The sequence below is a fragment of the Rhinolophus ferrumequinum genome, chromosome 22 (genome assembly GCF_004115265.2).
Source record: "Rhinolophus ferrumequinum isolate MPI-CBG mRhiFer1 chromosome 22, mRhiFer1_v1.p, whole genome shotgun sequence".
NCBI classification, from domain to species: Eukaryota; Metazoa; Chordata; class Mammalia; order Chiroptera; family Rhinolophidae; genus Rhinolophus; species Rhinolophus ferrumequinum.
The window spans coordinates 24,230,542-24,242,180 of record NC_046305.1 but is presented as its reverse complement, the minus strand read 5'-3'; the positions used below and the strand labels follow the sequence as shown (position 1 = coordinate 24,242,180).

At 37.8% G+C, this 11,639-nt stretch overlaps 1 protein-coding gene across 1 annotated transcript; it reads left to right on the top strand.

Annotated features, from left to right (window-relative positions):
* The first annotated feature begins 3,233 nt into the window (after window positions 1-3,233).
* LOC117014927 (apolipoprotein R-like) lies at window positions 3,234-10,656 on the top strand. Its single transcript, XM_033093224.1, has 4 exons — window positions 3,234-3,436; window positions 6,690-6,860; window positions 9,527-9,702; window positions 10,279-10,656. The coding sequence occupies exons 1-4, from the start codon at window positions 3,352-3,354 to the stop codon at window positions 10,411-10,413; spliced, it is 567 nt and encodes a 188-aa protein (XP_032949115.1). The 5' UTR covers window positions 3,234-3,351; the 3' UTR covers window positions 10,414-10,656.
* Window positions 10,657-11,639: the final 983 nt, after the last annotated feature.

The following is an 11,639-nucleotide window of genomic DNA, read 5'->3' as shown; positions in this document are numbered from 1 at the left end:
CTTCAGGGTTCTCATGAAGAAAATAGCTGGTGGGACTTATGATTTCATAAACTATATCATTCTAACATGACTGCTTCTCAGAGCCTTGGATCACTTCCTACTTAGTCTGCCATGGCAATTCTGGCATCTCTACACCACTTAATATTAATGATCATTTTTTAAAAATCTTCTAAAGCATCCCAGAAGTATATAAGAGCTGACTCCCATGGCACTTGACAAAGTGTTAAATCCTCTGTTATGGGAGAGTGTCCCCATCCTGACAAACTCTCCCTTATCTGTCTTTAAGATCCTCTCCTAGGCGCACTCTTCCCACTGCTAACACGTGCTAGGTAGGTACCACAGATCCTGGATATGATTCCTCTCGTCTCTTAGCAGGTTCAGCACATTCTTAGTCAGTTCATGCTGAGGTTTGACTCCAGCTATAGGTTTGACTCTCGTCTGGTGCCTGGAGGAGAGGTTTGTGCAGGTGTTGAGGAGGGCAATTATGGTCTTCTTATAAGATACCTGCTGTATTTGATTCCTCTTCGTGATCTTCAAGCATCAGGGGCACTATCTTATGACAAAGGGACTTAGGCCAATTATATAGGCTCTTTGGGTATAGTGAAATCTGTGACTCAAGGTTCTGTAGTGCATCTACCCAGATATCCTCATGCTGAGTCTAAAGGCACCATTCCCTCCATAAAGGCTCTGAATTTTAATAGGAGACTTACCAGGGCTAAAAATTCAGACTTTATTGAAGTTCTACTACTCTTTTTTGATTATCTCCTGAGCCTGGCCTTTAGAAGGATTAGCCTCCCAGCCACCTGAGACAAGAGTTCCTTTAAATGCTGACAAGGAGGACTTCTGGCTTTCACACGTGGATTTAAATGGTGATTGATTGCTTTGAGCTTTCATTTTCAGTTACGAGGTGCTGAGCGTGCATCAAAGGTACTCAGCTACCCAATTTAACAATCCTTATTATTGTTGTTTGCACTGCACCACTCAAATGTCAGAGATAGTGCACAAGCCAATGATCTCCTTGCATCTATGTCCCATGACAGTTTACCAGGTTCATAGTTGCAATGCTACAGCAAGCCAGGACTATCGATACTCCACCTGTCACCAGTGATGGAGTCTTCGTTGCCTGTTGGCTGGTGTGTGATCCAATTCTAGAACCCCATTCTTAGAGTTTGCTTCATAGGTCCACTTGTGATATAAACTATCTTCAGTCAGTCAGTTTCTCCACATTCAGATACATGTCAATTTTTGATGGTGTGCTCTTCAGGAAAAAGAAAAACAAAACTATAAGGGAATGAAGCAGCACAATAGGGAAGGAAGGGAGCTGAGTAACGATGTGTTCTCAGGCTAAGTGTAGACTTTATGGTGAGCTCTATAGCATAAATTGCACCACAGAGTTGTCCAGAGTTGAGGCAAGGAATCAGGGCTGTGTGCCTCAATATCAGTGGGGCATTGGCTGCTCTTGGGGTGTGGGGTGAACTTCCTAGGTACTAAGATGAGGTGGCTCCTGTCATCCCAGTACATCCTCTGGAGAAGATCATAAGTATATGCCATTAACTGCAGCACCAGCAGCATCTAGAGGGTGAGCATACCGTTGGGTAAAGGCCAACAGTGTTGATTTAGTCCCAAATGTCTGGTTCAATGTCCTGACAGGAAACCATTATTGGCCAAAATGTGGAAATTATTTTTGTATAAAGAAAAAGATTGTATTTAAAGAATCAGTCTTCGGCTCAGAATTTGGCTTAGCCACTAATTGTCTGAGAGGTTTGAGGGCAGTTTATTCAATCTATCAGAACTTGTTTCCTAATCTATGCAATGAGGAAGCTAAGACCCATGCCACAGGGTTTTTTGAGGATTAATTATGATGATTTATGTAATGTTCTGGTACACTACATGCTTAAAGATTAAAAGCAGGTGTCTGGTTAATCATTTATATTATTATCTCTTTATCGTAATTCCTCTTTCTAAAGGAAAAAGCATTTAGTGGATTTATTTGTCTTCCTCTCTATCTAGGAAGTTGAAATTTAATTGTGCTTTCCTCAGTATTCCAAAGAATTTCACTCTGTTATAGTTGGTAATTCTTGTCATTTAATTTTGAGAGATAAGCATTTTGGTTATTCTGGGTATGTAGGAGTCATTCCAACTCAGCTGAATGGTGAAGATCCCTTTAGGACAATTTCCCGAGCTGACTCTTTTGTTTAGACAACTATCTAAACACAGATATCCACAGGTGTTAGGCAAGATGTGGAATCCAGGTTCATAGGTTCATCTGTCCCACTTAAAGAGACTACATTTAGGGAATGATCTGGATGAGGCAGTCCTATGTAGTTAAGAGAAACTTAGTCTTGGGGTTAACAATTGATGAAGAATAACAAACGTGCCTTCTTTCTACCCACTTGGCTCTTCGTGCTGAGAAACAAACTACTGGGCTTCCCCCAGATCCTGCATTATTCACATATTCAGAAAGTCATACTAAATCTTCCTTTCTTCTTAATTCATCATCCTCAACCATTTTACTTTCAGTGCATGATTTTTCTGTGCTGCAAACACAGATCAGAATAGTTTCCACACTAGAATAGTTTCATAGAGTGAATCGCTTGGTGTTTTATGCACATCAGCAAGCCCAGGGAGTAGGATAAAGACATCCCCACTAAAGTATTGTAAGAATAATTATTGTTTGGACTGCATTTTTTTTAGAATTTTCACACTTAGAGACTTGTGTTACTTTGTTCTGGCTAGACCATGGGCTATCTAGAAAGCAATTTAATTTTCTAGAAAAACAACAACAACAACAACAACAACAACAACAACAACAACAACAAAAACATTCTTCTATGGACAATCCATACCCCTGACTGAAGAAACCAGTTTCCTGGACAGGCACTGTTCTTGCACAGTTTATTGTTTCCCATGGTATGACTTGTAATTCCTGGAGAGCCCGCAACATACACTTTGTATTCTGAGCTTCAATTCTGGCACCTTTTGCCTTTGTTTACTCAGAAAGGAGTCATGTGTACATCCAGAAAAAACTCATTACGTGTGCCATCTGAACAGCAATGAAGTCTTGGAGTTACAATAGTAAATATGTACAGAATCCCAGAGGGCTCTCACACCAAGCCCCAGACTCTTCTTCTCAAGAAGGGGTCCTTATCAGCTTGCCCAGACACTCAGCACCTGGTCCTCTAGTCGCTCCCCCTGCCCCGCCCCTTTAGTGACACAGTGCTGGCAGTTTCCCAAGGCTGAGTTCCTTGGCTTAGGCACCATTTCAACTGTTACTTAGAAAACTTTTCGTCATCTTGATTCAAGGTGTCTGTGAATGCTGAGTTCCAGCAGGTGCCTCTGAGACTCTGCACCATGCCCCCCAAGTTGCAGATCACTGTCCCAGCCCTGTGCCTCCTTGGGGTCTTGACCCTACTGCTGTGCCCTGCTGGCCTGTGTGGTGAGTACAGTGGTTACGGGGGAAAGAAGGTAGTTTCTCTAAGATATGGTGAAAAATACCCTATCAAAAATTAATCAAATATAGTCAAATGGTGGTAATTCATAACCTTTTTGAAAGAGTACACTGAGCTATGTTATTAATGAAAATAAAAATTTAAAAATAAAAAAGAAACTCTTCTAGATAAAGGCTGTTGTTATGTCTAGAATAATTGTGTTGACATGTAAAAATCCTTGTGAGGCTGCCTTAGTAAGAAATAATCTCTACACTGACCACTGCAGTGTACACCTGGAGCTGAATAATAATGAATGTCAAATATATATATATATATATATATATATATATATATATATATAGTCACAGGATGTGGAGTACAGCATAGGGAAAAGAGTTAATGGAATTGTAACAGCTATATATGATGTCAGAGGGGTAGTAGATTGGGGGAGGGGGTTATCACTTTGTGAGGGGTGTAAATGTCTAACTATTGCATTGTTTTATATACCTGAAGCTAATAACAAAAAGAAATGATTTCTAATTTTCAAAAAAATTTCTTAGATTTAAATGCTCCAAAATGCTTAAAACACATTTATTTTCCAAATAGGTTAATTACACTGTTTACAATCTTAGTGATTGATTGGAAAAAATTTCCATTCATAAAGCAAAAATATTGTGTGTTATCACAAATACTGAGGAAATTTTCTAGAGTAAAATATAGGGCACTTTTAAAACTACAAACCATTATATAAATTTAAGGTATTGTTATTGCAATGTAGGGATTTTTTTTGCAAATGAAGGAGAAATAAAAGCGTTTGAGAGAAACTATCAGACCTGGTTGAAGATCTGTTGCTATGGAAATTAATTTGTTATGTTATTTAAAAGGATGTGTCCTTTAAGCAAAATTATATTTTTCTCTTGTGTTAGCTAACATTATTTTGATCTGAGAGAATTAATTTTCATAATAAATTAAAGATATTTATAAACATATTCCCTGAAACAGCAATCATGGCACAAAAATGGAGGAGTTGGAAGAGCTTAGAAGGAAAATCTTAACTCTAAAATAATAGATGAATGTTCTTATGTGAGTTAGCAGATTGATTTAAAAGTGTGGAAGCCATGCTTTCTTCATCACTGAGAGTGGTTAGGGGGAAAGCATGGATTTATTAAGGAAGAATTTATATTTGGGAGTTGATTTTTCACATCAGACATAATAAAATTATTGAGGAACAGTATTAATTTAAGTTATAGAGTCAATATAGAATAAAGAACTTTATGCTCAGGGGATTTTCAGTTCTCCAACTTTGTCTCTGAGTTCCTCTCTTAGAGTCTGAGGTAGTAGAGAGCCATATTAAATTTGTCAACATCTTTATTATGATAGTTCTTCATGTTTCTGTTTCCCCGTCCCTTTTCCTCCTCTTCCCTCACATCTTCCCATTACCCATTTCCTCAACCCTCTGACATGACATTTAATGTCTGTCAACTCTGACTTGAATCTCCCTTTCTGACTCTGCCTCTTCTTTCTCTCACGGTAACAATCTTCTGATGCTAGAGACTTTGCTCATGGCCTCAGTGTTGATCTGCTTCTGCTATCTCATCTACTCAACTTCTATCATTCCTTCAAAATATATCTCCAACTTATTCATGGATGCCTTCTCTCAATATTTTAGTCCTTGGTTCTGTTAACATCTTCTCCTATAGAACTCATTTCCTGTCCTAATCTTCTGGCACTTGTATGACTAGTATTATGATATAACTTTTTATATGGCCATATCGTATCTTTTTAAGTACTTTGCAAGTATGGCCCTTAATATTACCTGAAAGACCTAATACAGAACTTCATATGTTTATTCATAAAAATTACGAGCTACTTTTTATATTTCTATAAAGGTACTTAATCTGAGGTTTAGGAAAGGCTGTATGGAATCTGTTGACTTATACACAGGTGAATTAAACAGAATTTACCTTGGAATTACTGTAATTATGCTTTCTGAATCTTCCAGAGTTGACGATTTGGGAGGAGTGGAGGTAAGGGAAACAGTGCTTGACCTGAGTTGATTCTTGGTTTCATGGGTGTTTAAAGCTTTCTTTCTTCCATGTGAGTTTGTTTGTTTGTTTGTTTGTTTGTTTTTGTGGGTACGACATCATCACTGAGGATCTGCTAACTGCAGTTTCTAGCATATGGTCAAACCCATCTCCGATTCTTGTTGACTTCTTACTCTTTTCTATCTCCTAGATATCTGACAACTCCTAGAGTTGTGTTTTTTTTTTTTTTTAGCAGAGGCCTTCCTCCCACCCCAGGTGGTCCTTTTGGATTGACCTGAAGACAACTTCACAATGGCTGTCTTTCTCAATGCAGGTCATTTCTAATCCACAAGAAGTACTTACTCATTATTTGTTCTGCATAATGTCAGAAATACAGACCATTCTCAAAGCAGCAAAATCTGTCCTTCAGTCTCACCATCAGAGCCACTAGACAGCCCATTTAATGTTCCTTCCAAAATGAAAGGAGGCATATCAGGCTTTCTCAGTGGGCTACTCAGAATCCCTCTGTCAATGTGAAGGAGGAACACACTGGTGCACCTACCTCATCTGGGGACAGGAGTGGTGCTCACAGAATATCAAAAGGCTTTACAAAAAATACTTCCCCGAATATTACTCTTAAAAAAAACTCATTCCCTTACCTTTTGATGTCTTTGATTTGGGTGAGGGACTTAAGAATTTTTTAACTGGTCTGAGCCACCTACTTCATCAATTATGGGGTATTACTTGACATGGCAAGTAGCAAGAATATTGTTCTTTAGCCCAAACTTCCATTTTATGGCCTTTTAAACATCCATTGATGCCATGTAAAGTTAGTGTCCAATGACTGCTACAGAGAGCAGAAAACAGCAGATTTCCAGAAAGTAGCAAGGAGAATTTGAAGATACAAACCTGAGTTTAATCTGCAAGATTAATTCAAGTTACTGGCATTTATATAGAACATTTGACCCTTCTAAAATGTGTTTCCTTTTCTCTAAAATGGATATGATGATAGTATTGCCTCACAGTGTGAGGATTAAATGGTATAACATATATAAAATAATAACACAGTGGTAAAGAACTCAATTAATCATTCCTAGTAATTTTGTCAAGGAAATAAATATACCTCAGCAAATATACTAATGATTTAGTTCTATAAAATGGGAAGAGTCCCTCAATCTGAATTGTTAATTAAATTAAGTAGCTCATTCTCTTCAACCATTCTCTTTCACCATTCAAGATTGCAGAAAGTCTCCTCCCATTACCCACGGATCTCATCGAGACATAAGTTCATTATTATCCTTTACGACTGTGGTGCACTATGAATGTGATGAAGGATATGTTCTGGTTGGAGAGCCCCAGATCAGCTGCAGAAATTCACAGTGGTTATCTCCAGCCCCTCAATGTAAAGGTAATTCCAACTTTATTGATGGTCCTTGCTAAGAAGGTAGAAGAACCACCATGAAAGTTCTGATAGTCGTCTTCTCCCAGCTAGAAGCAAAAACTTAGAAATTTGTATGTTATCTGCTTATTTATTCATTTCACATTGTTAATATTAATAATGCATACAGTACAATACTTTAAAAGAATGAACCATCACCCAGTTTATCACACTGTTACCAATTGTGTATGTTTTCAGAAGTAATCTAGAGGGCCACTTTTTGCTTTGCTTTAGTAAAATTTTTTATTTAAATATAACATATTACTGACTCTGGGTGGTGAACACACAATGTGATATGTATTACAGAATTGTATACCTGAAATCTATGTAACTTTACTAACAATTGTCACCCCAATAAACTTTAATAAATAAATAAATAAATAAATAAATAAATAAATAAATAAAACATACTACAGAACTGTGTACAAATCTTAGGTGTACAGGTCATTGACTATCATAAAGTGAACCCACTTGTGAAACTATCACTCGGGTCAGGGAGCACTACCGTTACCAGCACCCCAGAAATGTCCCACATGTCCTCTCTCTTTTACTCTGGATTCTTCTCCTCAAAGAAGGTCACTATTCTAACACCTTGGATTAGTTTTGCCAACTTTTAAACTGCACAAAGAAAATCATGCATGTACTTACTCTTTTGTGCCTGACTCTTCAACATTATCTTTTGGAAAATCGTCTATGTTCTTACATGTAACGATAGTTTATTCATTTTCATTGCTATAGGATGTTCCTTTGGAGGAATATACCATATCTTATGTATCTTATAAAAGTTTGAGTTTTTAATGTTTTAGGCTATTATGAATAACGATTTTATGAACATTCTTGTGCATGTCTCTTGGTACAAATGTGCATTTCTGTTAGGAAAAAACTTACGAGTAGAATTGCTGTTTCATAGAGTATTCATGTATTCACCTTTAGTAGATGATACCAAATTTTATTCAAGACTGGTTGTAACAATTTACATTTCTACCAGTAGTGTATGAGTGTTCTAGTTTTGATAAACAGAAGTTCTACATTCAATTTAGTTCAATTTACCAATCTTTTTTCTTGATGTTGGAGCCTTTTGTGTCCTGTTTAAGAAATGTTTGCCTACAGCAAGGTCATAAAAATATTCCCCTGTGTTATCTTCCAGAACTTTATTGTTTTACCATTCACATTAATATCCCTGATGCACTTGGAATTCTTTTGGGTTTATTGTGGAAAGTAGAGGTCAAAATTTGTTGTTCCCCAGTGAATAATCAACGAATGCTGCACCACTTATTAAATGAACCATAGTTTCACACTGCTGTGCAGTGTTACCTTTGTCATAATTCAAGCATCCATTATGTATGCTTCTGTTTCTGCACTTAAGGATAACAATTTTTAATTTGAGAGTATCAGTGAAGATTTAGAAAAATTTTAGTGAGTACCTGCTTAAGTTTGAATGAGGACTTACGGGTAAATTCCAAACATTCCCTGAAATATCTGATATGTTCATTAGATCCTCATGCTAGCACCTTCTCATAACAAAATTGACCTGACAAGAGATTTTGGTTGACGATTAAGATTAGGTGTGCCCATGTGCTCCAATGTTCATTGCAGCTTTATTTACGGTGGCCAAGACATGGAAACAATCAAAATGTCCTTCGATAGATGAATGGATAAAGAAGTTGTGGTATATATACGTAATAGAATACTATTCGGTGGTAAGAAAAGATGAAATAGGACGATTTGTGACAACATGGATGGATCTTGAGATTATAATGCTAAGTGAAATAAGTCAAACAGAAAAAGCAGAGAACCATATGATTTCACTGATATGTGGTATATGAACCCAAAACAACAAAAGAACAAGACAAACAAATGAGAAACAAAAACTCACAGACACAGACAATAGTTTAGTGGTTACCAGAGGGTAAGGGGGGACGGGGGTGGTAGATGACGGTAAAGGGGATTAAATGTATGGTGATGGAAGGAGAACTGACTCTGGGTGGTGAACACACAATGGGATTTATAGATGGTGTAATACAGAATTGTACACCTGAAATCTATGTAACTTTACTAACAATTGTCACCCCAATAAACTTTAATTTTTAAAAAAAAGATTAGGTGTGCCTTTTTTTAAAAATCATAGTCAACAGCAGTGCAAGGGGCTAATTTCTCATCATTATCTCCATTTAATACAGGAAGATATTAATGATATGGGACTAAAAATTACATAGTTAAGATCATGAAAAGAGTAAGGTTTTGAGGTACAGTGGTTTTGAAAACTCAGATTCCAGGACCACAATACCTAGGTTTTCATCATAATCAAGTCACTTAAAAGCTATGAAACCTTAAAAAAAATAAAATAAAAGCTATGCAACCTTAGACAAGTCACGTAAACTATTTGTACCTAATTCTTCTCTTCAGAAAAATGGAGATAATAGTGTTTTATGTTGATAGTATATATAGATTATTACTATTATTATTATTATTATTATTATTATTATTAATTTGTTATAATACAATGAATAGCAGTAAAGAACAACTCTCAGCGTGCAGGTATAATTTATCAGTGTTTCTCACCCCTCAGTATTCTCTATTTTTGTAAGATCTTATTCTGAGAATCACAGATGATCAAAATTGTGTTTCCATAACAGCTCTGTGTCTGAAACCAGAGATAGAAAATGGAAATCTGTCTGTGGATAAGGATCAATATGTTGAGCCTGAAAATGTCACAATCCACTGTAACTCTGGCTATGTTGTGGTCAGCTCTCAAAGTATCACCTGCACAGAGAACAAAACCTGGTACCCAGAGGTGCCCAAGTGTGAGTGGGTAAGTGGCACACATTTCCAGGTGTTCTAGCACATTCTAAAAATGGTAGCCTGAGCCAGCGCACGGTCCCAACCAACACTGATGAGATCTCTGATCTCTGACTTTTGTCAGGTCTCATTTCTGACTTGTTTAAATCACTTTTGGAATCAACAATTTCACCCTCAAAGCACTTGGTGAGCTCATTAACGCAAGTTTTAATTCTCTCATTTTATAGTCAGAAGGACCAAGCCTCTAGTGGGGATGGTGTTAAGATCCAGGTGACTTGGCCCCCAGCCCTGTGTTTCCTCCTTAAGTGCCATGCTTTGGCAATAACCATCAGAACCCTCCCTTCAGTTGTCCCTGAAGAGACCCTCTGGGTGTCTTCTGGAGCACAGTTCCTTCCCTGCTTCATTGGTCTGAACGCTAGGGTGAACGCTTTGCTGAGACACAAAGTATCCTTTGGGTTCCTTCCATCAGTCCTGAGGAGGGTCTTGATAATTCCAATTTTGCTGTCATCAGTGAGGCATCTTTAAGGAATCTTCTACCTTCACAGTTTAGAGAGAAACCTCTCAAAATTCATCCTTTTGTCTCTTTTAGGAAGTCCATAATGGCTGTGAGCAAGTGCTAGCAGGCAGTAAACTCATGCAGTGTCTCCCAAACCTGGAGGATGTGAAAATGGCCCTGGAAGTGTATAAACTGTCTCTGGAGATTAAGCGACTCAAACAAGAGTAAGACTTCAAGAGGAACACCAGTTAGAAACCAGTACTTTCATTCCCCCTCCCTTATACTTCCCCCGACAAAAATATAAAATTAGGTACATTTCTCTAATTAGCAGTTCTACTGTTCCTTAAGTATTATTATTTACTGAAATAAAAAAAATCCACCTGTTTTAGGAGAATCTGTTGATAGTGCTACTGATAATATGGAGCTATTGATGATTTATATCTGAGTCCAGCTTAAGCTTCTGCTTTCCTTGATTTGGTGGAATGACAGAAATAAATAATTACCTGTCAAAAATCTAGTGTCTTTTTTTCCACTTTGATTCCTGTGTAATGAAAAATGAGGGCCCTATTGGAATCACTTACTAATGTTTCTCTGATTATTGTTCTATTCTATTTACTATATTGCAGGGTATGTGTGGTCCTCCAAAATACATACTTGTGCCTTACCTGAGGTATCTTTATCCTACATCTTTACTTTCTACTTGTCCTTCAGTACCCAGGCCAAACAGCACATCTTCCTCCAGGTCTTCTCCTTTCTCTCCCTATTTGATCACCAGTATTTCTCTGGAACATCTTCTCACTTCCTCTTTATATTTAAGGTACATTTGGTTTTGCTTGCCTTTCCTTCCACTCAATAATAACCAGCTTGATAGTCTTTGAAAGCTTGATCTATGTGTAACCCAGACATTCTTCTCGGGCTTGCTCAAATCTTCCCATCCAATCTGATCATTTTTGTTAAAATGGCTTTAGCATCTCTCTTATGTTAGATTCCCCAGAAGCAGACCCTGAGTTGAGGATTTGTGTGCAAAGTAATTTATTAAATATGTGCTCCAAGGAGAAATGGGAAAGGCAGTAGGATGAGCAGGACAGGACAGGAAAGAAGCCTAGCAGGGTGACCAGGGGCGTAGCCTTGTCCCAAAGGGAACTCTGGACTATGAATTTGTTTGAATTTTGTCCCAATTCCAGGTAAAGGAATTGGGCTTTCATTCTGCTGTACTAGCCAGTTATTGGTGAAAGGCCACTCTGGGGGCACACAAGCCTCTAGAGCATCTAGCCGTATCTGTGTGGGAATGGTGGTGGGAGGGATGCAGGTGGGGGTAGTTGTCCAGCAGCCTAAGGGGAGCCCTGCCAAGAGAGTAGAAAATATGACCGTTAGAAACCAAAGCACACAGAAACCTGCAGAAGAGTGCACAGGAATGGTAAAATGGATATGAGGAGCTGGATGGAGCTAACCCC

Excerpts from the sequence above, each read along its gene's own strand:
- LOC117014927 (XM_033093224.1), top strand. The coding sequence starts at position 3,352 with ATGCCCCCCAAGTTGCAGATCACTGTCCCAGCCCTGTGCCTCCTTGGG. Across the intron at positions 3,437-6,689 it reads GTGCCCTGCTGGCCTGTGTG|ATTGCAGAAAGTCTCCTCCC; the intron begins GTGAGTACAGTG and ends TCACCATTCAAG. Across the intron at positions 9,703-10,278 it reads AGGTGCCCAAGTGTGAGTGG|GAAGTCCATAATGGCTGTGA; the intron begins GTAAGTGGCACA and ends TGTCTCTTTTAG.